Source organism: Stegostoma tigrinum, chromosome 3 (genome assembly GCF_030684315.1).
Source record: "Stegostoma tigrinum isolate sSteTig4 chromosome 3, sSteTig4.hap1, whole genome shotgun sequence".
Taxonomy (NCBI): Eukaryota; Metazoa; Chordata; class Chondrichthyes; order Orectolobiformes; family Stegostomatidae; genus Stegostoma; species Stegostoma tigrinum.
Genome location: NC_081356.1, coordinates 99,705,669 through 99,730,263, shown reverse-complemented (window position 1 = coordinate 99,730,263; position 24,595 = coordinate 99,705,669). Strand labels below are relative to the sequence as shown.

The window sequence follows — 24,595 nt, the reverse complement described above, 5'->3', positions numbered from 1 at the left end:
TTTGAAACTCTCTAGTGACAGTGCTTCCTCCTCTGTCAACATGGCCCGAGTAGTATCTGCCTTCTTGATAAAGACAGATGCGAAACACTCATTTAACACCTCAGCCATGCCCCCTGTTTCTAACTGCAGCAACATAACGAGGACAAGGGAAGAGGTTCTGCTTAGTCAATAAGAGGAAATGCAATACTCTCTGGATTATTGCCTGAGCCACGTGGAAATAGGCATAAGGAAACTCAGATTAGAGACATGAATGTGTAGTTTAAAGACTAGTGTGGGATGATTGGAATCTCATTCATGGAGCACTGGCACCAAAATTGGAGAACATGGGGGCTATACTGTTTGATACGGTCTACACTCAAACATTGCTGGAGCCTGTGCTTTTGTCAACTATGTAACTAGGAAGCTAGAAAAATGGAGAAGGTTCAAAATTTTAAAAAGGAATGCGGAAAAATTGGAGGGGTAGCTTTGTTGTTTAAAAATAATATTGGCACAATAAAGAAGTATGACCTAAATTCAGGAAACCAAGGTATAAAAATGCTATGGGTAGAGTTAAGGAACAATAAAAGGCAAGAAGTCACTGGTGGAAGTGGTTAACCGTCTAGTCACCTAATAGTAACCACATCACATTACCAACGAATAATTAATGGGGATTTGTTAGAGGGGTATGGTGATTAGTAATGGGAGACGTCAATCTACATACAGAATAGAAAAATCAGATGGGTAAGGATAGTCTAGACGTGGAAGTCATAGAATGCCTTGGGATAGTTTCTTAGAACGGCATGGTCTGACATCAGCAAGTCAGCAAACTATACGAAATCTGGTACTGACAAAAAAAAATTGGATTAATTAATTACTTCAGTGGTCTTAACAGGATGTTTTTTCTGGTGGGTTAGTATACAACAAGGAGTTTTTGTTTAAAATAAGTTGCTGTCTTCTTGTGACAGATAAGAGGGAAGTTTCTCTACTTGCAGAAAGTTGGTTGTGCTGGCTGAATCTTTTAATATTTTTAAGACATAGAGGCAGATCATTGTTTGAAGAGCAAAAGAGGTGAAAGGTTTGGGAGATATGCTGAAATGTGGCACTGAGGTTAAAATCATATCACCCTTGATTTTATTAAATTTTGCAGGAGGATCAAGGGCACTGTGGCCTATTCCAGATCCTTATTTGCATACTTGTGTAACGATTGAAAAAGTCTTATGATAAATATTAATATTAAATATTCTATCCATTTACCCTCAAACACAGCCTTACTCAAACTGAATGGCTAGCCAGCTGCACTTTAAAGTTCAGTTGGCACACCACTAATGAACTTGTTTTCAACAAACATCTGCATTCTCTCAATGTTATTTTATTAGTTAGAACATGGGAAGAAAAACTGCGGCAAAAAGGGAAAAAAGAACGGAAAAGGAACTGGCGAACAGAGGAGCTCCCACTGCAGCTTCTTATTCTGCTGCCACCTTTTATGCTAAAAGCGGTGATGCACGCATTTTTAATAATAATTTCAATCCTCGGAGTAGAGCTTCAGGCAAACAATTCAGTAGATTCGAAACACAAGCAGAAGAGCAAAAGTAACTGCTGTTGCTCAGCAATAAGATGGCCAATGATACAGGGAAACAGAAAGGCAGAACACCAAATCAGATTGTCCAGTTTCTTTCAGAGATTAGCAGGTCATTCAACAAGATGAATCATAGCAGCAGGGCAGTTTAGCGGTCTTCAAAACAGCAGGGCAGAAGAAACGAAATCCTGACGAGCTAAATATCAGTTAGAGAAAATATCCAGAAATAGGTTCTCGGAAAGATGTTTAGAGAACCCGTGTTAAGAAATAAATAAGCTGTGTTAGCAGTTTGTTTTAGGGTCCCAGGAAGAGCCATTAACCAATAAAATAACATTGACAGAATGTAAACATTTGCTGAAAAGAAGCCAATTACAGCTGCGTCAACTGAACTTTAAAGTGCAGTAGGATAGGCATTCACTGGGGTTTGAGTAAGGCTGTTGTTGAGGGTAAAGGGATGGAATCTTTAATATTAATACTTATCATAGGACTTTATGCAATGATTGGTTCGAAGAGTTTCCCTGTTTTCAAGCTTTGATATGTGTCAGGAAGAGCAGGAGTCCTTTGCCCCAGTGTCACAAGGATGCCTTTGACCTCGCACCCCCAAGGCTCTCCTGTTTCAATCTACCAGCTATTATTGATCAAAGCGCCAACTGGTCTTGCCTCCCCTTTGTCACTCTCATCACATCCCTCAAACTACTAAAGACGGAGTAAGACTTCCTCATGACGTAATTCAAAATATGAAATATGCTAAGGACATTATCACATGATGACCCCTACATGTTAGGTAGGTAAGCCTTCAGCAGAAGCTTCATCTAGGATGAATGCTTCTATAAATAGAAGATGGCTGGGAATAGCTCACCACGGGGATCATCTCTAAGACTGAAGCTACATTATAGGAATAGTGCAGCGTAGGCAGAATATATTCAAATGTTATTGAGTACCAAGTTGAAATTAATTCTCTAAACTGTTTTCTTAAACTAAAGGAGACATTATTTTGCAAAGTGAAAATGATACTGGGTGGGGGGGGTGCAGATTTGACAGCTATTCCTAAAGCAAGTCTATATGGCCCAGTGATAGTGGGAACTGCAGATGTTGGAGAATCCGAGTTAACAAAGTGTGGGGTTGGGTGAACACAGCAGGCCAAGCAGCATCTTAGGAGCAGAAAAGCTGATGTTTCGGACCTAGACCCTTTTTCTGAAGAAGGGTCTAGGCCCGAAACATCAGCTTTTGTGCTCCTGAGATGCTGCTTGGCCTGCTGTGTTCATCGAGCTCCACACTTTGTTATCTCTCTATATGGCCCAGTGGTTGTGTTGCAACCTGAAGAGCAGAGACTCGAGATTCAAGCCCCAGTTCATGACTTGATAGCTACAGAACGTGCATCATAGCATACTCAAAACAGATCAATCATCAATCTGCAGATTCCTCCAATCTGCCTATGGCAACTAGTACAAGTTTCCGGGTCAGCCAGAGCCTTTTGGTAGCTGCAGCACAACAGCCTCCCCAGGCAAAAAGACCCAACTGACAGGTTCTTGACATGAGCAAACTTCATTGACATTTCATGTAACTGATAGATACTAAGCTCCAACATACCTTCTGCCTCCACTCCCAGCCATTGTCGATTTCATCCGAATGCTTAACAAACAATTTACAGAACTTTTGAAACTGCTCTTCACCCAGGCAAACATGTTCATTTCGATTAAAGCTATGTGACATCTGCAGACAGTAAAAAAAGCAAGTAAACCCATTAGTCACTCCATAAGCAGCAGAGACAATAAGTTCATCAGTAGCTATACTGTGTCATTATTAACTTAGAGAACTGTGGGACATTTAAATTTGGTCCAATAGAAATATCATTCATTTTGCATTTCAAAGAATATCATAGAGTCAGGGAAACAAACAGAATCAGAATAATTAATCCAATAAAAAGAACACATGAAATCTTTTATCTCCTTCAGTTCGAGGTTTACTATTCCCTTTAGCTGGCCTAACAAAGTTTGAAAATCTAAATACACAATTATCAAGAGTGGATGACTGTTCTTCATACTTGTCGTTTTGATTCCAATTCGACTGGGAATGGTCTAAATATCAATGTCATATTGGATTTCCGCTTGCAACTATTTGCGTTTGGTATCGCAAGGTGTGGAGCTGGATGAACACAGCAGGCCAGGCAGCATCAGAGGAGCAGGAAAGCTGACGTTTCGGGTCTGGGCCTTTCTTCACAAATGTGGGAGGGGAAGGAGGCTCTGAAATTATTAGAGAGGGGGGAGGCGGTGATAGAAGTTGGACAGTAGATCAAATAGGTGGAGAGAAGACGGACAGGTCAAGGAGGTGGGGATCAATTCAGTAAAGGTGAGTGTAGGTAGGAAATGGGGGTGGGCTTGGTCAGTGAGGTAGGAGGAGCAGATAGGTGGGAGAGAAGACAGACAGGTCAAGGAGGTGGGGACGAGACAGGGGACTGGTCTTGGGATGAGGTCAGGGGTGGGGGGATTTTGAAGCTCGTAAAGTCCACATTGAGAACATTGGGTTGTAGGGTTCCAAGGTGGAATACGAGGTGTTGTTCCTCCAGTTTTCGGGTGACATCGTTGTGACACCAGAGGAGGCCCAAGATGGACATGTTGTCCAGGGAGTGGGAGGGGGAGTTGAAGTGGTTTGCAACTGGGAGGTGTTGTCGTTTGTCACGATTTGGTGTTTGGTGTATTTGTATTTGGTGTTTTTCTCAGCAGATGATTCAATGTTGGACCTTGCAGAAAACAGAAGGACACTTGAACCAGCCATTTACATGAGCCCTTGCAGAATCTGCTGCTTTCTAGCTAAGGTAAACTCAAGCAACAGATTGGTGTGGTGGAGTTTACTCAGCCTTCAGATGAAACAAACTAATCATTAATTGCCAATTGACTGCTGTCACATAACAAATATATAGAGGCCAGTATCCCATTACCAAGTCACCCTTTATTTACATGTGAAGATAATACATCCCCTTAGAACCAGCTCCCAGAGTGCCAGAATCACTGTCAGCCAGAGGTCCCTGATTGGACCAGAGTACCTGCCTCAGTCAGGGAATTCATATTCTGTGATGTCCAGCTGGCTGACCTCATTACAATCATTACGCAGTCTAATGTGAAAAGGTTACAAAAAGCTCTAGAAGATAAGAAGTAGCTTTCCTTTTACAAGTTGTCATGTCAATTCACTATCCAAGACTATAACTAAATATCCATAAACTACCTTTCCAAAAGTAAAACACATTAAAACTTGGGCAATTCCACCTTTAAAAATGTCACTATGTTAAAATGCCTCTACCCTGCAGCTCTCCAGCTTTAATACCTAAATTCAATGTAGGTATTTCAACAATCATTAAGTAGAACCTTAAGCACATGTCTACTTCATTATCATGACTTGAAGTGATATTAAATCTGTGCAGTTTGTTACAGTCATAGTGAAAATGGATGATCAATATTCTGCTTTCATTGTTTGACTTCAATACCCAGGTGTTCATGGAGATAAAAAAAAATAGAAAGGGCAATCCTAAAATGTTTGCTGTGATCACCTGCCAAGTCCAGACAACTCACATGATCTAGAAACCCAGCTGCCATTACCATTTTTAATCAAAAAACACATAAACTCTGTGGTATTAAGAAATTTACATCTACTGTTTATTGTATACTTGTATAATAATTTACATACTAGGGATGAAAAGTCACCTGCACAGCACACAGTTTGAAAAAGACACCGGGGCTTGACTTGGAAATATACAAACAAACCCATATTTTTGTAGATAACAAAGTGTGAAGCTGGATGAACACAGCAGGCCAACCAGCATCTCAGGAGCTCAAAAGCTGATGTTTCGGGCCTAGACCCTTCCATCAGAGAGCTCTCTGATGGAAGGGTCGAGGCCTGAAACATCAGCTTTTGTGCTCCTGAGATGCTACTTGGCCTGCTGTGTTCATCCAGCCTCACATTTTATTATCTTGGATTCTCCAGCATCTGCAGTTCCCATTATCTCCATATTTTTGTACCTTTCTTTGAGCAAAAAGACAAAACAACACGAATTACAAATGCAATGTTTGCTTTCAATTCGAGACGGCTAGAATATAAGACAGGGATGTACTACTGACGCTATATAAGGTTCTGGTCAGGCTGCATTTGGAACAACTGTGAGCGATTGGAGAAATCAAGTCTATCTACAATCTTTCCCACTCCTGTGTATCAGGAGGATAATAGCTATGTGATAAAAATAAATAAATGAAAATATATTTGCAATGACGGACTGAGAGAAGACGATGAGGGCAGCTGAAAGCCCTCCTCACCTGGTCACATCAAATCAAAGATAATTATTGGATACTTATTTCGGAAAAATATTCATTAGCTCTAAACTGTATCCAGGAGTGAAATATCCATCTATTACTACACACAATTATCGCAATAAACCATCATGGGCTGCAAAATTAAAAGCTTTGCTTTCACTGTTGCATATCTTAGTCAGATTTTTACAAATATTTGCACTTCAAAATAGTTTTTATAGATGGCACTGTGCTATCTTAAACTATTGACGGCCAAAGTGAATGGTTAACTGACTGCAGCACATAGTCCATATGCAATGTGTTTTTCTACTGTTAAAATAGCGAGAATACATTGTGCTCATGAAAACTTAATTCATGCAATATTTTTGAACTAGCTATACAAAAAAATTACATAAATAATTCACGGTAATTGTTTAACTATACCATGCCGTTCTGCTAGTGCCTGCTGGCTTATTTCATATTTAGTCATGTTCAAAAATAGTAACTGTTGCAGACTTTCTCCAAATTTACATTCGACTATTTATTACACTTTGTTTTTCAATTCATTTTTAGTATCAAAATCCTTCAAACAAAACAAGTTTCTGAATTAGAAGCAATAACTGATTTTAGAAAAAACAAATATATCCGAGATTTTTCTTGGGGGCGGGAGACTAATTTGACGATAAGGGCAGGTGAGCGGAAGGGTGGGGAATGACAGATAACAAGGGTTAGGAAGCTAAACAATGGATGGGGAGATAGTAGGAACTGCAGATGCTGGAGAACCTGAGAATCTGAGAAATTCCTTTTCTGAAGAAGGGTTGAGGCCCGAAACGTCAGGCTTCCTGCTCCTCTGATGCTGCTTGGCCTGCTGTGTTCATCCAGCTCTACACCTTGTTATAATGGATGGGGAGAGGTTATTCTGACAAAAGTCAAGGACATTTTTGAGCAATTTTCCTTCTGCCTCATCCATCATCAAGCACCTGAGCCACTGACCCTGATTCATTCACATGAATCACATTGAAGCTAACAGCACATCAAATACTATGGTTCCACAGTTTTCACACAAAGCAACTGAGATTCACACTTGCAAATTAAATTTTGCTTGCATGCAAATCAACAGTTTTGATTTTTACCAATGACCGGTTAGGGCTAAGTATGGTCAAGAACTTCTCTTCAAAATATTTCAAATGTTCAAGAATTTTAAAAATGTGCATCAACACATCAAAAGTGCCTCAGGATTGTATTCTTAAAACAAGACTGTGCCCTGAATGATTGAATTACCTTGCACTGATACAGAGTACCTGTGCATTTTCATCATTTACAACAATCTTGTGCCTACTGGAGAAGCAGATGCTAGTCTTTGGCCAATTTGATTCACTCAATGTGATATCAATACATGGCTGAAGGCACTGGGTACTGTAAGGGCTCTGGGTCCTGAAAAAAATTCTGGGAACAGTACTGACGATTTGTACTCCTGATAAATTGCCAGACACTTAAACAAACTATTCCAGTACAGCTACAACATTGGCATCTAACCAGCAACGTGAAAAATTGCCCAGGAATGTCCAGTCCACATAAAAAAATGACAAATCCAACCCAGCCAATTACCACCTACCATCCTGCTCAGCGTAGGTTTCTGCGGGGCAACTCAACTCCTGGCTTCAATACAGCCTTAGTCCAAAATTAACTAAAAACTGGGCTACAGTGGCGAGTGATAGTAACTGACCTTGACATGAAGACCATATTTCATCAATAACAACTTAGCAGCAAGGAGCCCTGGTAATCTGGAGTCAATGGGAATCAGAGGGAAAGCTCTCCACTGGTCAGAATCATGCCTAGCACAAAGGTTGATGGTTGTGCTTTGTGGAGGTCAGTCAGCCCCAGGACATCGCTGCAGGAGTTCCTCGGGGTGATGTCCTACACCCAACCATCTTCAACTGTGTCAATAATGACATTCCTAACTTCAGAGGTAGGGTGTTTTTTGATGATTACACAATGTTCTGCACCATTTGCAATTCTTCAGGTACTCAAACAGTTTATGTCCAAATGTATAAGACATAAGTCAGGAGAGTGATGGAAACCTCTCCCCTTGCCCGGGCAAAACAGTCCCTTGGTTGGTACTCTATCCACAAGATTAAATATTCATTGCAGCCAGCACTAACACACACTGGCAGCTATGCGCATCATCCATAGGATGCAGTGAATCGTGCACAGCTTCCTTGTTTCCTTGGACAGCCCTGTCCAACCAGCAACATCTACCACCTAAGACATTCCATGGCCGTGTTCACATCACCCTGAATGGCTCCTGCCATTTGTTAAGTGAAGGTATGGTCACTTTACCCATCATCTGTTCTGCTGTTAAAATAGTGGCGGTTGAAACTGAGAAATCAAGTTCAAACCCCACCTTAGAAAATTGCAAAACTGAATTTAAGAAATCTGATATTTTACAACACCAACATCAGAAAATAATTAAGGTAGTTGCTATTTTGTGGTGAAAACCTAGCTAGTCATTTAATGTCCTTCAGGAGGGGGAAACTACAATCCCATAGTTTTCTTATTTGTAACTGAGAAACCACTCTCAGGGAATGACTCTGAATCTCCTCTGGAAATCCAGGCACAAGGTTTAAGTCAATCATGCTAGTAAAAGCCACATCATGAGAATAAATTTTTAAAAATACAATGAATAAGGTTCCCTTCTAATGTGCATGGCAAAGGGTGCTGAATATTTAGATGCAGATGGAAATCTAATCTTGAGATGTCTGAGTCAAATCAAGTTTAGTTTCAATAGCTCCTTTCCCACTGCTAATTAAATTTGATAGGGAAGTCAGTATCATTCCAATAATTCATCCACAGGCAAGTAAATCCAATCTCCTCTGTTCTCCCTCACTAAGCAGAGAGAAGAAGTTGCCAAACTTCATGTGGTCAAGTAAGACAGGATCCTCTGGATTCAGGCAGAGCAAGACAGCTTCAGTGAAAACAAATTGTGCTGGAAATAGACAGCAGGTCAAGCAGCATCTGTGGTGAGAAACAGAGTCATAATTCAGGTTGTGAACCATTCATTTCAATCAGGAGAGAAAGGACAATGTCTGCAAGGCACCACAAGATCTCGTTGGCATTCTGGAACAGAGAACAGAATAAATATCTCAACATAGGGAGTTGTTAGGTCATGGAAGTAATTTCAATGGCAGAAATTATGCTACCATTCAAGATCAGATTTGATAGACAAATGCAGGGAAAGAGCAGCACAAGTGGATGAATTTGAACTGCTTACATGTGTGTACGGCAAGTGCCACCCAGGGCCATGTAGCTTATCTCTTTCTATGTTGATAAATTTAATGAATTTGTCAAAATTTATGTTGTTTTTCTACAGCAACTGTACAATACAAACCAAGCCTTAAATTGTGGAACTAGTCACCAACTTAACCATGTGCTGATGATATGTCTGTAATGAATACTTTTCAGAAAAATTTGAGATCTTCTGATCAATCAAACTAAGCTTGGTCTCCGAGCAAAAACATGTTACTGCCGCCACCCAGGACATCTGTTGGTACCATCAGGTGCCCAATGATTCCTCTCATCCATTATCCTGAAACATGAGGCTATTCCAAAAAGTAAAACTGGAAGAATACACATCAACTTCAAAGGTTAAAAGCTCGACTGACCTCAATTCAACTCCGTAATTCAGACATGGAAGGCTGGTGCGAATGACCTGAGATGGCATCAGAATCTGGTTCATTTAAAACAAATTGCCTGAGAGTGCTGGAAGGAAATGGATTATAGTTTCAGGGGGAGTGCATCAGGAGCACACCTTTCCCTGCCATCGAGGTAGTTAGCAATCGCCCCAATTTTTTCTCCCCACTTGCACTGCAAAACGCAGCCCCCTCCCCAGACCCCACCTACTTCTCAAAGATCAATTGGTTTCCACCTAATACCATATTTGCAAATATCTTTTAGGGAAGTAAATCGCCATCCTTACTGGTCTGGCCTACATGTGACTCCAGGCCCAGAGAAGTGTAGTTAACTGCCCACTAGGCAATTAGGGATGGACAATAAATGCTGGCCTAGCATCCAATGAATAAATTTTGAAAACAAACTTACTGCTGCAATTTTTTTATGGGCCTGTAGAAGTCGTAACAATGTCCAGTCGTAAGACCTAGTGCTGCTGGACTGTAAGTGATGCCAAGAAGTCAAGATGTCAAGAAGATTGACAGCAGTTTTCCAAGGCAGGACTTCCATTACTGAGGGGCATGAGTCGCGACTTTGACTTGTTGACGGTCTAAGTGGCAATTTATTTTGGTAGGCTGGCATCTCTTGGTTAGTTGGCTCCCGACCCAGAAGGTGGCGATAATAAAATGTGAGGCTGGATGAACACAGCAGGCCCAGCAGCATCTCAGGAGCACAAAAGCTGACGTTTCGGGCCTAGACCCTTCATCAGAGAGGTCAGCTTTTGTGCTCCTGAGATGCTGCTGGGCCTGCTGTGTTCATCCAGCCTCACATTTTATTATCTTGGATTCTCCAGCATCTGCACTTCCCATTATCACTGGAAGGTGGTGAGTTGGCTTAGGACTGGGGTGGCGATGGGATCTGGGACTCAAGCAGAATGTTTACTGAAAAATCCACCACTCATTTCTGGTTGTTATCAGACAGAACATTACAAAATCACTTCCCTGAATTTTCTGGCCAAACTTCTCACACATACTCCTTCCAAAGACATTTAGCACAGGATTCCTCGGAGGCAGTTTCACCCTTCGTGAAAGCCATCCTTCCTTTTTATAGCAGTAACCACCATATTTTGGTAAGTAACAGTTTAGACATCCCACAGGTTGTATTAGTTAAGACAGGAAAGGGAATATGCCATTCAGCCCATCGGGTTTTCCCTGCCAGTCAAAACGATCAAGGTTAATCAAACACTTCAAAGCCTTTTACTCACCTCATTCCCATTACCCTCTATGCCACTGGTAATCAGAAATCTACAAATCTCTACCTTAAACGCACTCAGAGTTAACTTCCACAGTCCTTTGTGGCAGAAAGTTCGAGAGGATCACAACTCTCTGAGTAGAATCATTTCTCTCCATCTTAGACCTAAGTGGCATCCCCTTTATTTGTAAGTTGTGTTCCCTGGTTTTAGACTCCTCAACCAGGGGAACAACTTAGCTGCATTTACCCTGTCTATCCCCTTAAGTGTTTTGTAAGTTTCAATAAGATCACCTCTCATTCTTTTAAATTCTAGATGATGCAGGCCCAGCTTCTCCAAATAAACACAAAGAACTGTGGATTCTGGAAATTTGAAGCAAAAACTGACAGTGCTGGACCAACAAAGCAGGCCTGGTAGACCTATATACAGAAAATAGAGTCAACGCGTCAAGTTCAGTAGTTCTGATATAGGGTCACTGCACTTGAAATGTAAATTCAGTTTTCTCAGTACAGATGTTGCCAAACCCGCAGTAATTTTTTGGCACACTCTGTTTTTATCCCAGTTTACCCAATCTCTATTCATAGAGTAGTTCCATAATGAGTCCGAAGAACCTTTATTATACTCCCGCGACGGAAATAATATTTTACTTTAGGTAAGGAGACTAAAACTGCACACGTGAAGTCTAACCAAACTCTTATATTACTGAAACAAGAATACACTACTCCTGCGCTCAAATCCTTATGCAGTGGTCGTATTATTTTGATCTATTACTGATAGAAAATGTGATTTTCAAACATAGTAACTCCAATTAACACCGATTTTTTTTTCATTTCTAAAGAAAGTTACTTACAATTCTTTGTTTGATAGTCTTTGAACAAATGAGCAGAGGATGAAATTTATGGATTTAAGATGGGCAAAATCCAAAATTATCAGGGCAAGTTTTGTACAGGTAGTATTTCAATATTAAGGGAAGAGCTCCATTGGTTTGACATTGCAGGCTGCTATCTCAGATGAATGTGACAACTCTAATCATAGTCAGCAGCATATCTCTATCATTAAAAAAAATTCATTTTTGTAAGGCAAGAGTCCAGAAGTTGTTTTTTTTTATCTTCATGACTGTAATTTAGAACATGCTTAGAAACATATGTGAGTCATACTGGTAAAAGCAAAATTGTGATTCGTCAACTTGGGTCAACTTTCCAGCAATACATGTAATCAGCTGCAAAGGGACTGTTAATGTTTTATTTCTTTCTCACCATTCCTCAAAGTATAGCTTCAGAAGTACCTTAGGTGCTTAAAAATGGCATGGTAAGTTCCAAGTCAGACATCGAGAGCTATGAAACACCAAAAAGACTGCTCCTATCAATCCTGTATTTACATTTCTCCTGTTCTCTTCATGTTTTTCGCTTTGTAAATAAGCCTTTTGCAATGACTTTTGGTGTTCTCCTTCTTGTTTTTATTGATAATTTCCTGATATTGCAATCACTCCTTTCCTTTTCTGTTAACATGTCCTAGTTCATGTGCTTGTATTTCTAGTCCAAAAGAGACCAAGAGGATGGAGGTTATAATGGGAGCAGGATCAATTTGAGTCTTTAACCTGACACTTGAATGATGGAGGATGGGAACTGTTTGGGCCTGTGTTTAAAGTAGTAACACATTCTGTGCTACGGAAATAGCAAGATCATCTTGCTGGGAGAATGGAAACATAGAGATCCACAATGAAAAGTACATTGTTAGTTCTAGGAAACTACTCGATTTGTGAACGAGCCAGCACAGTAGTTGGACAAGAAAACAAACAATAAAACAATGTGGCAAAAACCAGTTAAAATGATGGGTCCACCAAGGTTGCCCTATCATTAGTTCTGGAAGAGAAGTATAAATGGGTAGGTAGGTTGGGAAATACAAGTTTGGAGGCATGGAAGGAAGATGTCCAGAGAAGATGAGATCAGTTATTTCAAGTTCAGTTTTACTTTGAACTCTGTGTAGATGCAAGTTGTCCCTATTCATATTTAGCATTAATTTCCCATTGTTGTACTAAGCAGTAGGGAATTTTTATTTTTCAAATTAAATATTTTGGTTCAATGTACCAAGATCATCAAGAATGTTATCCGAATTTTGTCATGAGTCAGTAAGCAGTCTCATAGAGTTTGTTTAACTTTCCAGTTGAATTTATAATAAATACTTCCAAGCTCACAAGACTTCTCATGTAACTGGGGTCAAACACAGAACATAACAGTGCAGTACAGGCCCTTCGGCCCTTGATGTTGCACTGACCTGTGAAACCAATCTGAAGCCCATCTAACATACACTATTCCATTATCATGAAACCCAAACAATCCATGTTTACAAAAATCTAACCATGGTGGTTCTATGATGGAACAACATTTGCTCAATAATCCTAAATAGTAGGAATTACAATTAAGATCATCAGTCAGGTTTTCAGTGTGGTGCACTTGCATGTACGTGAAGGAATGTACATTAATACAATAGGTTCGGTACTTTGCAGAAACAAAGAACTTGTACATTCACTGTGCCTTGTTTCAACCAAACGAAGTGGGCAACAGCCATTCTCCAGTTTTTAAACTGGGCAAAGCCTTGACCACGCAGCACAAGTATTCTGAATCAACCCATTTGTATATAGAACATAGAACAGTACAGCTCAGTACAGGCCCATAGGCCCACGATGTTGTGCTGAACTTTTACCCTAATCCTAAGGTCTATCTAACCACCACCCTTATCTTATACTATCATCCATATGCCTATCTAATAGCCGCTTAATTTCCCTAATGAGGCCGAATCCACTACCCTCTCCGGAAATGCATTCCATGCCCCAACCACTCTCCGAGTAAAGAACCTACCTCTGACGTCTCCCCTGTATCTACCTCCACTCATTTTAAAACTATGTCCCCTATTAATAGCTACCTCCACCCTAGAAAAAGGTCTTTGGCTGTGTACTCTATCTATACCTCTGATAATTTTGTACACCTCCATCAAGTCACCGCTCATCCTTCATCGTTCTAAACAGAAAAGCCCTAGCCTTCTCAACATTTCCTCGTAAGACCTTCCCTCCGTTCCAGGCAACATCCTGGTAAATCTCCTCTGCACCTTTTACAATGCATCTCCATCTTTCCTGGAAAGTGGTGACCAGAACCGGACACAATACTCCAGATGTGGCCGAACCAGGGTTTTGTGTAGCTGGAGCATAATTTCATGGCTCTTAAACTTAATCCCTCTATTAATGAAAGCTAACACACCATACACCTTCTTAACAACTCTATCCACCTGGGTGGCAGCTTTCAGGGAACTGTGAACATGAACGCCACTCTGCTCCTCCACACTGCCAAGAATCTTTCCATTAACCCTGTATTCTGCTTTCAAGTTTGTCCTTCCAAAATGAATCACCTCACACTTTTCAGGGTTAAACTCCATCTGCCACTTCTCAGCCCAGGTCTACATCCTATCAATGTCCCTTTGTAACCTAGAAAGCCTTCCGCACTGTCCACAACGCGACCCACCTTCGTATCATCCGAGAACTTGCCAATCTACCCTTCCACTGCTTCATCCAAATCATTTTAAAAAATCACAAATAGAAGAGGACCCATGACAGATCCTTGTGGTACACCACTCGTAACTGAGCACCACATGGAATATCTTCCATCGACTACCACCCTTTGTCGTCTCAGGGTCAGTGAATTCTGAATCCAATCTGCCACATTTCCTCCTATCCCATGCCTCCTTACTTTCCATATGAGCCTACCATGGGGAACCTTATCAAATGCCTTACTTAAATCCATGTATACCACATCCACTGCTCTACCTTCATCCATGTGTTTGGTCACCTCTACAAAGAATTCAAAAAGGTTTGTGAGGCATAATCTACCCCTCACAAATCCATGCTGACTATCATGAATCAAACTATGCCATTCCAAGTGATCATAAATCCTATCTCTCAGAGCCCTTTCCAATAATTTGACCACCGCTGATGTAAGACTAACTGGCCTGTAATTTCCAGGGTTATCCCTGTTCCCTTTTTTGAACAAGGGAATAACATTTGCCTCTCTCTAATCTTCTGGAACTATACCCATGGACAGTGAGGGTGAAAAGAACATCACCAAAGGCCTTGCGATCTCTTCCCTCACTTCCCATCGAATCCTTGGATAAATCCCATCAGGCCCAGAGGACTTATCTATGTTCAACTTCCTCAACATTCCCAGCGCATCTTCCCTACTAACATCGACCTCCTCTAGCCAACCAGCCTGTTTCACACTGTCCTCCTCTACAACAAGGCCCCTCTCAGTTATGAATACCAAAGAAAAGTATTCATTAAGGACCTCTCCTATCTCTTTAGGCTCCATGCATAAATTCCCTTTCCAATCCTTGATCGGCTCTACCCTTTCTCTGGTCATTCTCTTATTCCTCATGTATGTGTGAAAAGCCTTAGAGTTTTCCTTGATCCCATCTGCCAGGATTTTCTCATGCCCCCTTATAGCTCTCCTACGCCCTTTCTTCAGCTCTTTTCTGGCTAAAATGTATCCCTCGAGAGCCTTTTCCAGGCGTTCCACCTCTCTTGAGAACCAAGGCTCCCTCACTCCCTGCTAGTGACAAGCATATCGAGCACATGCAGTATGCATTCCTTAAACAATCTCCACATTTCAATAGTGCTCTTCCCACTGACAGCATCTGTTCCCAATTTACGTTACCCAGTTCTTGCCTAACAGAATTATAATTACCCTTTTCCCAATTGTAAACTTTACCTTGCTGTATGTACCTATCCGTTTCCATGGCTAATGTAAAGGTATCAAAGTTATGATCACTGCTGTCAAAATGCTTTCCTGCCAACAGGTCTAACACTTGGCCCGGTTTGTCGCCAAGCACCAAATCCAAAGTGGCCTCTCCTCGTGTTGGTTTATATACATACTGTGTCAGGAATCCTTCCTGAATGCACTGGACAAAATCCGCTCCATCTAAACTATTACAACTAAAATGTTTCCAGTCAATATTTGAAAGATTGAAGTCACCCATGACTACAACCCTGTGACTTCTGCACCTTTCCAGTATCTGCCTCCCAATCCACTCGTCTACTTCCCTGCAACTGTTCGGGGGTCTGTAAAAAAAACCCCAACAAAGTGACTGCTCCTTTCATGTTCTGGACCTCAGCCCAAACTGACTCTGTGGACACACCATTCTCGAACTGCTTTTCAGTAGTTGCTTTACTAGCCCTGACTAGCTATGCCATATGTTGAGACATTTCCAGTATAGCTGGAACGTGAACCTGAGTCTTCTGAGTCAGTGGCATGTATACCAACTCTGTGCCACTGGCACCCCATTCAGGGTAAATTTGCCTGGATTAAATTTAAACAATGCTTGACAGTGACCTGCCAGTCATAATTCAATTAATGCATTTTCCATGGGAACATCTTCACCAATCAGAGCCTATTTTCTAATGAGTTAGCGTGTTGTAGTCAGACAGCATAAAAATGTTGTTCCCCTTTACAATAGTATCCTTGTGAATGCCCTGATAAGCGTCAACAAAACCCATCTTTATTGCGCTACACTCAAGTTTGGATTAGGAACGACCTTCGATGTGACAAGCTAACTTTAAAAATTCAAAATGAATATACCAGTACTATTAAACAGAGGCAATTAATACACTCTGTGGTTATATACTAGCCAACCCTGCAGCAGAACATGAAAGTTTTTGCAAGGTTACGTAGCAGCAACTTCTATTTATATTGTACCCTTAACATAATAAAATATCCCAAGGCACTGAATAGAACTTTATAAAATGAACTATGCTATTAAGCCACATAAAGAGATATTGGCTCAGATAATTAAATGCAAGGTTAGAATTTTGGTAAGTGTCTTAAATGGAGAAAGTGAAGTAAAAAAGCAGAAGTGTTGTGAGGGTATTTCCAAATTTTAGGGCCCAGACAATCAAAGGCACAACCATCAAGAATGGAGCAATTAGAAGTCAAAGGCTGGAATTAGAGGAACTTAAAAATCATGGAGGATCAGAAGAGATTAGAGACAGGGAAAGGCACAGCTATGGGGTGATTTGAAACCAAGGATGAGAATTTTAAAATTAAAATGCTAAAATAAGCACCAAATGTGGGTATCAAAGTGTAGAGCTGGATGAACGCAGCAGGCCAAGCAGCATCTCAGGAGCACAAAAGCAGACGTTTCAGGCCTAGACCCTTCATCAGAAAAGGGGGAGGGGGAGAGGGTTCTAAAATAAATATGGAGAGAGGGGGGAGGCGGATCAAAGATGGATAGAGGAGAAGATAGGTGGAGAGGAGACACGCAAGCTAAAGAGTTGGGGATGGAGCCAGTAGAGGTGAGTGTAGGTGGGGAGGTAGGGAGGGGATAAGTCAGTCCGGGGAGGACTGACAGGTCAATGGGGCGGGATTTTGCATCAGAAAGATATAGAAATCAAATGGTGTTAAAGTTACAGAAACTTTGTGAGATCAAGCACCTATTTCAGTTAGGTATTAAAGTATACTCCTGAAACAGCGAAAGCCAATGCATTCCTCAAATATGGGAAGTTGCATTCTTCATGAAGCTTTCAAGAAGAAATTTCTGAATTAGAAAACCGTTGCAGCTCGAAGCATTTTATGAATAGTGAAAGTGGGTGAAGGAATGATGGAGGGGATTCATTCCTGGCAATACTTTTCAACACACCGAACATCAGATAACTTGAGCTATACAAAAGTGGGAGCAGCAATTTGGCAGCATATCCTCAGACATATCAATAGAAATAAAAATCAAAGAGATTTAAAATAAGTCATTGATTCACAATCACAAAAATGAATCTCCTTATGCTGTACATGGATACTATAATGAAAATACACATCAAGCTCTATAACATTTAAACATAAGATTTGAATAAATATATAGTGCAGTGTCAACATTTACCATGTACTTGTCAGACATCCAGTACTGGATAAGCAAAAATTCTCTATAATTAAATATTAAGAAGACCGAAGCCATTGTCCAACTATAAATTCCTTTCCCTAACTACAGACTCCATTGCACTCCCTGGCAACTGTCTGAGGCTGAATCAAACCGTCTGCAATGCACGACTGGCCAGCATCCCACATTCTACCCTCTGTAAACTTGAGGTCACCCAAAACTGCAGTCAATTGCTGTTTACCCTTCAAACCTGTGTTCACTGACCTATACTGGTTCCTGGCTCAGAAATATCTCTGTTTTAAAAGTCTCAAATCATGGCCTTGTCTCTGCTTATTTCTGTAACTTCCTACAACCCCAGAAGTATCTGTATTTATCGAATCACTGTCTCATGAGCATCACTGATTTTAATCACTCCTCCACTGCCTTCAGCTGCCTAAACCCTAAACTCTTGGAGTTCCTCCTCTAAATGTCTCCATCTCTTTTTCTTCCTTTAAGATGCTCCTTAGGGCTTACCTGTTTGATCAAGTTTTTGGCCACCTTCTCCAGAAATGTTTTTATTAAAAATGCTCCTGTGACCCATGGAACACTTTAAGATTTTAAAGGTGCTCGACAAATGCAGAAAATGCTGGAAATATTAGTTTGGAAGCATTCATGGAGAGAGAAAACAGTATATCAGGTCTGTGATCATTCATGGCAACTGCAACTAATGTAAGGTCTAAGGGAACTAACACAACATGATATTCACTTATTGTACAGCTTTCAGCAGCGAATCAGTTATTGAAACACACCAACACCTTTACTCAAAATGCATTCAGAAATCCATCAGTTCATTTCCCAAATGCCTACTGTAAAACTTTGTTCTGCAAGTAATTCCTACAAAAATGGAATGGAGGTTAGCATGTATCATTGCTTATAGGTAATAACAAAAATAGAAATAAAAAGATTCTCTAATAGCCAGTATCAAGTATTGCCTTCGTCCCACATAAATGCATGCAAATTCCTTAAACAGTAAAAGGCATCCTGATAGCTTGGCAGCAATGAATAACTCCCCCAACTTATGGGCCAAATATCTTTTGGAACTGATGATCAGACAATTTGGGCACTCTCACATAGTTTCTACATCAGCTCATCCTGTTCATCAGAGAATCTAGAGGAATGGTTTGCTACTTTTACAGTTAAGGGTTCCACAAAGGGGAAAAAGTAGAAGCCTGAAGCAATTAAGCCAGAAGGTAATATTCAAAACTGAATTGTTGATAATTTGGGAGTGCGACCATTGGATTCTGGAGAAGTTTAATATTTGATAAACAAAGCCACCTTCAAAAGCCTGTGAAAAATCTTCCAGGTCACCTGTGGCATTCAGCGGAGTCGTTTCACTGTGAAAAACCACATCACAGACTTGAGGTGATTGGCAGAAGAACAAGAAGCAACTTTTTGCTTTAAACACAGGATTGTAATAATCTCCAGTGCCTTACAGGATGGTGGAAGGAATTCAGTCAGAACATTCAAAACAGCGTTAGACAACTACCTGAGGAGAAACAATTTACAGGGCTCTGGACAAAGACCAAAGGGAGTGGAATTGATTGAGTACCTTGAATAAACAAGTCCGCGCAGCACGATGGGTCAAATGTCCTACTTCTTTGTTGTATCATTCTATGATTCTACAAAGCAACAGTGCCCTTATCAACAACTCCACTGGTGAAAATGAGCAACAAGGTGGTCACCCAAGCACCTGATTAAAAAAAACCAAAGGAGTTACAGAATAGAAGGAGGCCATTCAGCCCATTGTACCTGCACTGGATTGCTGAATAAGCAATTCATTTAGTATCATCCCAGCCTTGCCTCCTTCGGTTCTTTTCCTTTTGAAATTAAAGCAACAACATCTAAACCACATAGAAAACTAGGATTAAGTGCATTATGTTGAACTTGAATAACAGACTGGTTTGGTCTCAATTGGAGTGCTGTATCCTGTCCTAGATGTCAGATTTTAAAAAGGAAGTTAAGGTATTAGAGAGAAGGTCCAATTCCTTTTAGATTGCTTTGACTTAACCTGGCTGTATCTCAATCTCTGCCAATGCATTCCAGATCCCAGACACTCTGTGTGTGAAGATTTTCTTCATTTCACCATTGCTCTTTTGTTTTGCCAATTACTTTAAATCTGTGCCCTTTTGTTCTCAACTTTTCATAAATGGGAACAATTTCCCCCTATGTATTTTGTCCAGACTCTGTTTTTGAACAGCCCCATTAAATCTCCTCTTGGCCTTTTCAAAGGAAAACAGCTCCAGACCCTCTAACTGAATCTCCTCATCCCTGGAACAATTCTGATGACTTTTTTTTTGCCAGTGCAGACACAATGGGCTGAATGTTCTCCTTCTGTACAATAACAATACTACAAATCTGCACCTTCTTTAGTGCCTCCATATCCTTCTTCAAATATGGCACCCAGAACAGAATACAACACTCATATGAGACCAAACCAGTCTCTCCTACAAGATCAGCATAATGTTCTACATCATATGTAAATCAAATGTGAAATAACAAAGTACGTAATCCCAATTTTCTCTGTGGCTTAGAAGTTGTCACCTTAACTTTCAAAAGTATGACTGAACTGTCAAGGTGTTGTAGGAAAAGAAATTAGATCCTACAAATCCCAAATACTTATCAATCAACTTTAAAAATGCTTCACATCTTCAAGTGATTATCTGCAATTTTCTACTGCTCACAGGGAGAGAAAGGGAAAGTGAAAATGAAAGCAGAGAAACAGTGGAAAAGGGAGGGGGACAGTTGAGAAAGAGAGAGATCAAGTGAGACAATGTTGCAGATATGGGCGAGGGCAGGAAGGGGAGAAGACAGAGCAATAACGGAGTAGAGTGTGAGGGCAGAACAGTGGTGGGGGGTGGTGGGAAAGAAAGCTGAAGAGACCCTGGCTCCAAATTCTAAAAGCCAGTATTTACTACACAGCTAAATTCTCTCACGTGCTCAAAACGATTGCCAGTGGCTGCCTATTTCATCATTGGCTTGCTTGTACCAAGCTGGCCATCAACACAAAACATGCATTGACTGATAGACTCAGGTACTTCCATGACCAGTGGGCACCACAGTATTATTAGTTAGCGTTTAATTAGACATCAATGAAGCAGTTTATCAATCGCCCTTATGAATCTATCACAATCTCAGCATTCACAGATTTCCCAGATTAAATATCTATATAACCAAGTGTTTGCCTACCACTCAACTATTTATTTTCTTTCAAAAAAAATGTAATAAATGCATTTTCAAAAACATGAAAAAAGTGTAAACTCTCTGTTCATTCCCCTTTCCAAATAATATGCCTCCCATCCTGCATACCCTGATACACCCCTTCAATCATAGGGCTGATACAACAAGACCTCTCTTTCCACATCCCAGCCTGGTTGATACTGTACCCAAATTGTTGAACATGTTTCATAGTTATGAGAAAAAATTCAAAACATTTATATTATTATAATATACACTTTTTGTTTGATACTTGCAGGACCTTGGCTTCTTGACCAGGCCATTTGAGACAAGCTTACTGATGACCAATCACAGTAAGAGACCAAGCCACATAAATCAATTATATTGTTGCTCACTGGAGATTTGTAGACCTTGTTTAAAAAAAAAACTGCATCTCAGACAGGAAACTAGGCACAGTAGAAATCTGAAGCAGGACAAAAACCAGCAGCAGTAAGACAGATGTGAAACTAAAAATTGGATGTTCAAGGATAAACAACCTGATATTTTGCAAAATCTAGAAATGGCATTGTTTTTCTGATTGCCAATAGCAAATGGAAATTTTTGCTTTGCTTTGATAGCAATGCAGTTTGGTAAAAATGCAGACACAACATGATTGCATCCGTGCTGTTGCTGCAGGACCAGATTTCAACTGTATAAAAAAGTCAAGAAGTGATGGTTGAGGAAGGTCTGCTCACAGAAATGAGTATGATCCAAAATAGGAAATAAATTAAAGCCTACACTGGGAAAACAATTAATAAATCAACAAAATTTCTTCAAAAAAAAACTGAGAACATGGAAAAGACAAATCAATCTGCCAAAGGTAGTGAAGACTGCAGGCAGCACAAGATAACATTTAAGAAACAGGAAAATTGGGGAAAAACCTTCACTCCTTTGACTTGGATGTGAATCTGTATTAAAACGGAGATAGTGAACCTTTCATAAAGAACCATATAATTTTATAAACATGACAGTTTATTTCTTCTCAATTCAGTTTTCAAGCAAAAGATTGAGGAATTCACACTTGCAAAGCTGCAAATATATTGCTTGTTCCATGCAGGGCAGTATTTTCTGTTTGAATAGCCTCCAATGGTTAAAAAAAAAGTTTATACAACCAAAACTGGAAAAACATCATGCTAATTGACACAATACTGTCAGAGATCTTACAAATATCCTTGGTTTCATTTTACACGAAACTAAACAGACACCTAAATCATACAGCTGGATACAGAAATTGACCTCTTTGACAATTGCAGCTTACAGCTGAACTCTGAAGCCCTTATTTTAGATTTCACAAGTTACAGGCACACATTTGTAGAAATTTAGCTCTTAAGCAAATAAGAGACGTTATATATATCAGCTATGTCACAGCACTGTCTCTCATGAGAATCACACCACCCACTTTACCAATGTGATTACTATGGTGCTAAGCGACCAAACTCTCCAGAGGAGAGATTCCTCTACCATCTCTGTACAATCACTGATACAGCTAAACAGCTATTGCAATTGCCAGTACCACTTGCTTACACTTTAATTCTAGACATAGGTAGATTGTCTTGCTTAAAACTCAGGAATGCATTGGTGACACTACAGCAGCTGCACATATTTTCTTTTTAAGAGGCATGTTCTATCAACAAGATAAGGATTGACAGGGAAATGGCTCATACAGAGCGCTGCTGTGGAAGACGGGTCATAATGGACTCGAAGTGTTAGCTTGTTTCTCTCTCTCCACACATACTGCCAAATCTTCTGAGTTTCTCCAGCACTTTTTGTTTACATTTCAGATTTCCAGCACCCACAGTACTTTGTTTTAAATTGATGTATGAGTCTCAGCTTCACTCTATTGATATCACATGTCAGAAATTCACAGGTTCAAACTCTGTTCTAGGATATCAAGCAAAGTGTTAAATTTCTTTTAAAAAAGACCAGAATTTGGTTAAGACTTTTAATTATTGTACTTCCACTCATTCAGTTAGCTGCAAAAGTTCCCTTATTAATATTTAAATAAGACTCAGGAATTCTCCCAGTATCTTAGGCAATTTCATTCCTCAGCCAATCAAAACCGGTTACACCCATTGCCATTTGTGGGGCTTTATTGCTGGCTGCATTTGCCTACATGAACAGCGACTGTATTTCAAAAGAGCAAATCATTGGTTATGAGGTAATTTGCAATATTCTAAGGATATGAAAGGCATATTACTACAATTGACCAACTCACCTCACACAGGCAGACAGCTGCTTCAATAAATGCCCAATGTTGCAAGTGCCCACACAACAATATTCCCAAATAGAAACGTATTCCTACAAAGAGAACAAAACTATATATAGCAAAAACATTGACTAAAATGGTTGCAAACCTGAAATTCAGAAGTTTTAACATACACCATAAAATTCACCTCCACCAGAAAGCTTCAACAAAGTACACGATTACCAAATTTGACCTTAAACACTGGCGGCCACAATAGGCCTGTGTGGAATAAAACATCAATGGCACTCAAATTAATGATCTCCCACCAATCATAAGGCTTTGCAGTTTGAGCAGAACAAATAAATTCACCCAGCAGATTATAAATTACATTCTCAAAATTTTTCTCCAATGGATGGCAAATACAATTTATTTTTATCATAAAATCCCTACAGTGTGGAAATAGGCTCTTCAGCCCAACAAGTCCACACTGACCCAAAGAGCATTGCCCCCAGACCCATCCCTCTATAAATCCACTTAATCTACACATTGCTGAACACTGTGGGCAATTTAGCATGGCCAATCCACCTAGTCTGCACATTTTTGGACGTGGGAGGAAACCAGAGCACCTGGAGGAAGCCCACACAGACACAGGGAGAATGTGCAAACTCCACACAGACAGTTACCTAAGGGTAAGAATTGAAGCTGCGTCCCTGGTGTTGTGAGACAGCAGGACTAACCAATGAGCCACCATGCTGCCCTATGGTTCTTGACTGTTGAGTCCATATGATTTAGAGGTACTGGAATTTTTTTCTCCAGGCAATTTCCCATTACTTGTCTCTTTCTCAATCTGTAATATTCAATGTAGTTTGGAGGTTGGGAAAATCTAAGCAAGATATTCATGCTCAGTGATCAAATCTCTGAGGCCCACCTGAACAATGCATGAGCGAATAACTCCTAAACAACTAGTTTACTCCTTTAAATCTTATCAGAAGCAAACTACTTTGTGAAGCAGAGAAAAAAGAAAACATTTGATTCACACTCAATATTTAGTTTCCCCAAGTGGCACTGCAATACGCTTACATTATAAGACCGGGTCAACCTGAAAATGGACCAATCATAATGGGATCATAGGATGTACACTTCTGCATTTGGAACTTCCATAATCAATTGTGAAGAAAAGCCCTGCCATGGCTCATTTGTTCACCACTTCAGATGCAAGCACATGTCTTGTTAAACAAGCACAAAAAATAAGAACTGTTATGAAAAGTCTATGATCAGGACAACCTCCCAATCTCACGACAGGAGCCTTGCACTTTCTCAGGATGAGCAGAAACATACATAATGAGCAAACAATACTTTCCATCTCTACACTTACAATCTATATGCATTTATTTCTAACCTTCTGATTAGTCTGAGCAAGTAACTCCATTTTTAAAAAGTATCTTAAGTTTTTGTAAAACAGTTACCCCAACAATTCTTCTAACTTTCACACAGCTTACACT

The 24,595-nt window shown here is 40.2% G+C and overlaps 1 protein-coding gene across 1 annotated transcript in view; it reads right to left on the bottom strand.

Annotated features, from left to right (window-relative positions):
- The window catches only part of atg10 (ATG10 autophagy related 10 homolog (S. cerevisiae)), a 274,871-nt gene that overhangs the window by 187,890 nt on the left and 62,386 nt on the right, over positions 1-24,595 (bottom strand). The window contains exons 2-3 of the mRNA XM_059644770.1: positions 23,124-23,206; positions 3,146-3,268 (exon numbers count right to left, since the gene is read on the bottom strand). Of these exons, the coding sequence (XP_059500753.1) occupies positions 3,146-3,268 (123 nt within the window). The 5' untranslated portion in view covers positions 23,124-23,206. The remainder of the gene's footprint in view (positions 1-3,145; positions 3,269-23,123; positions 23,207-24,595) is intronic.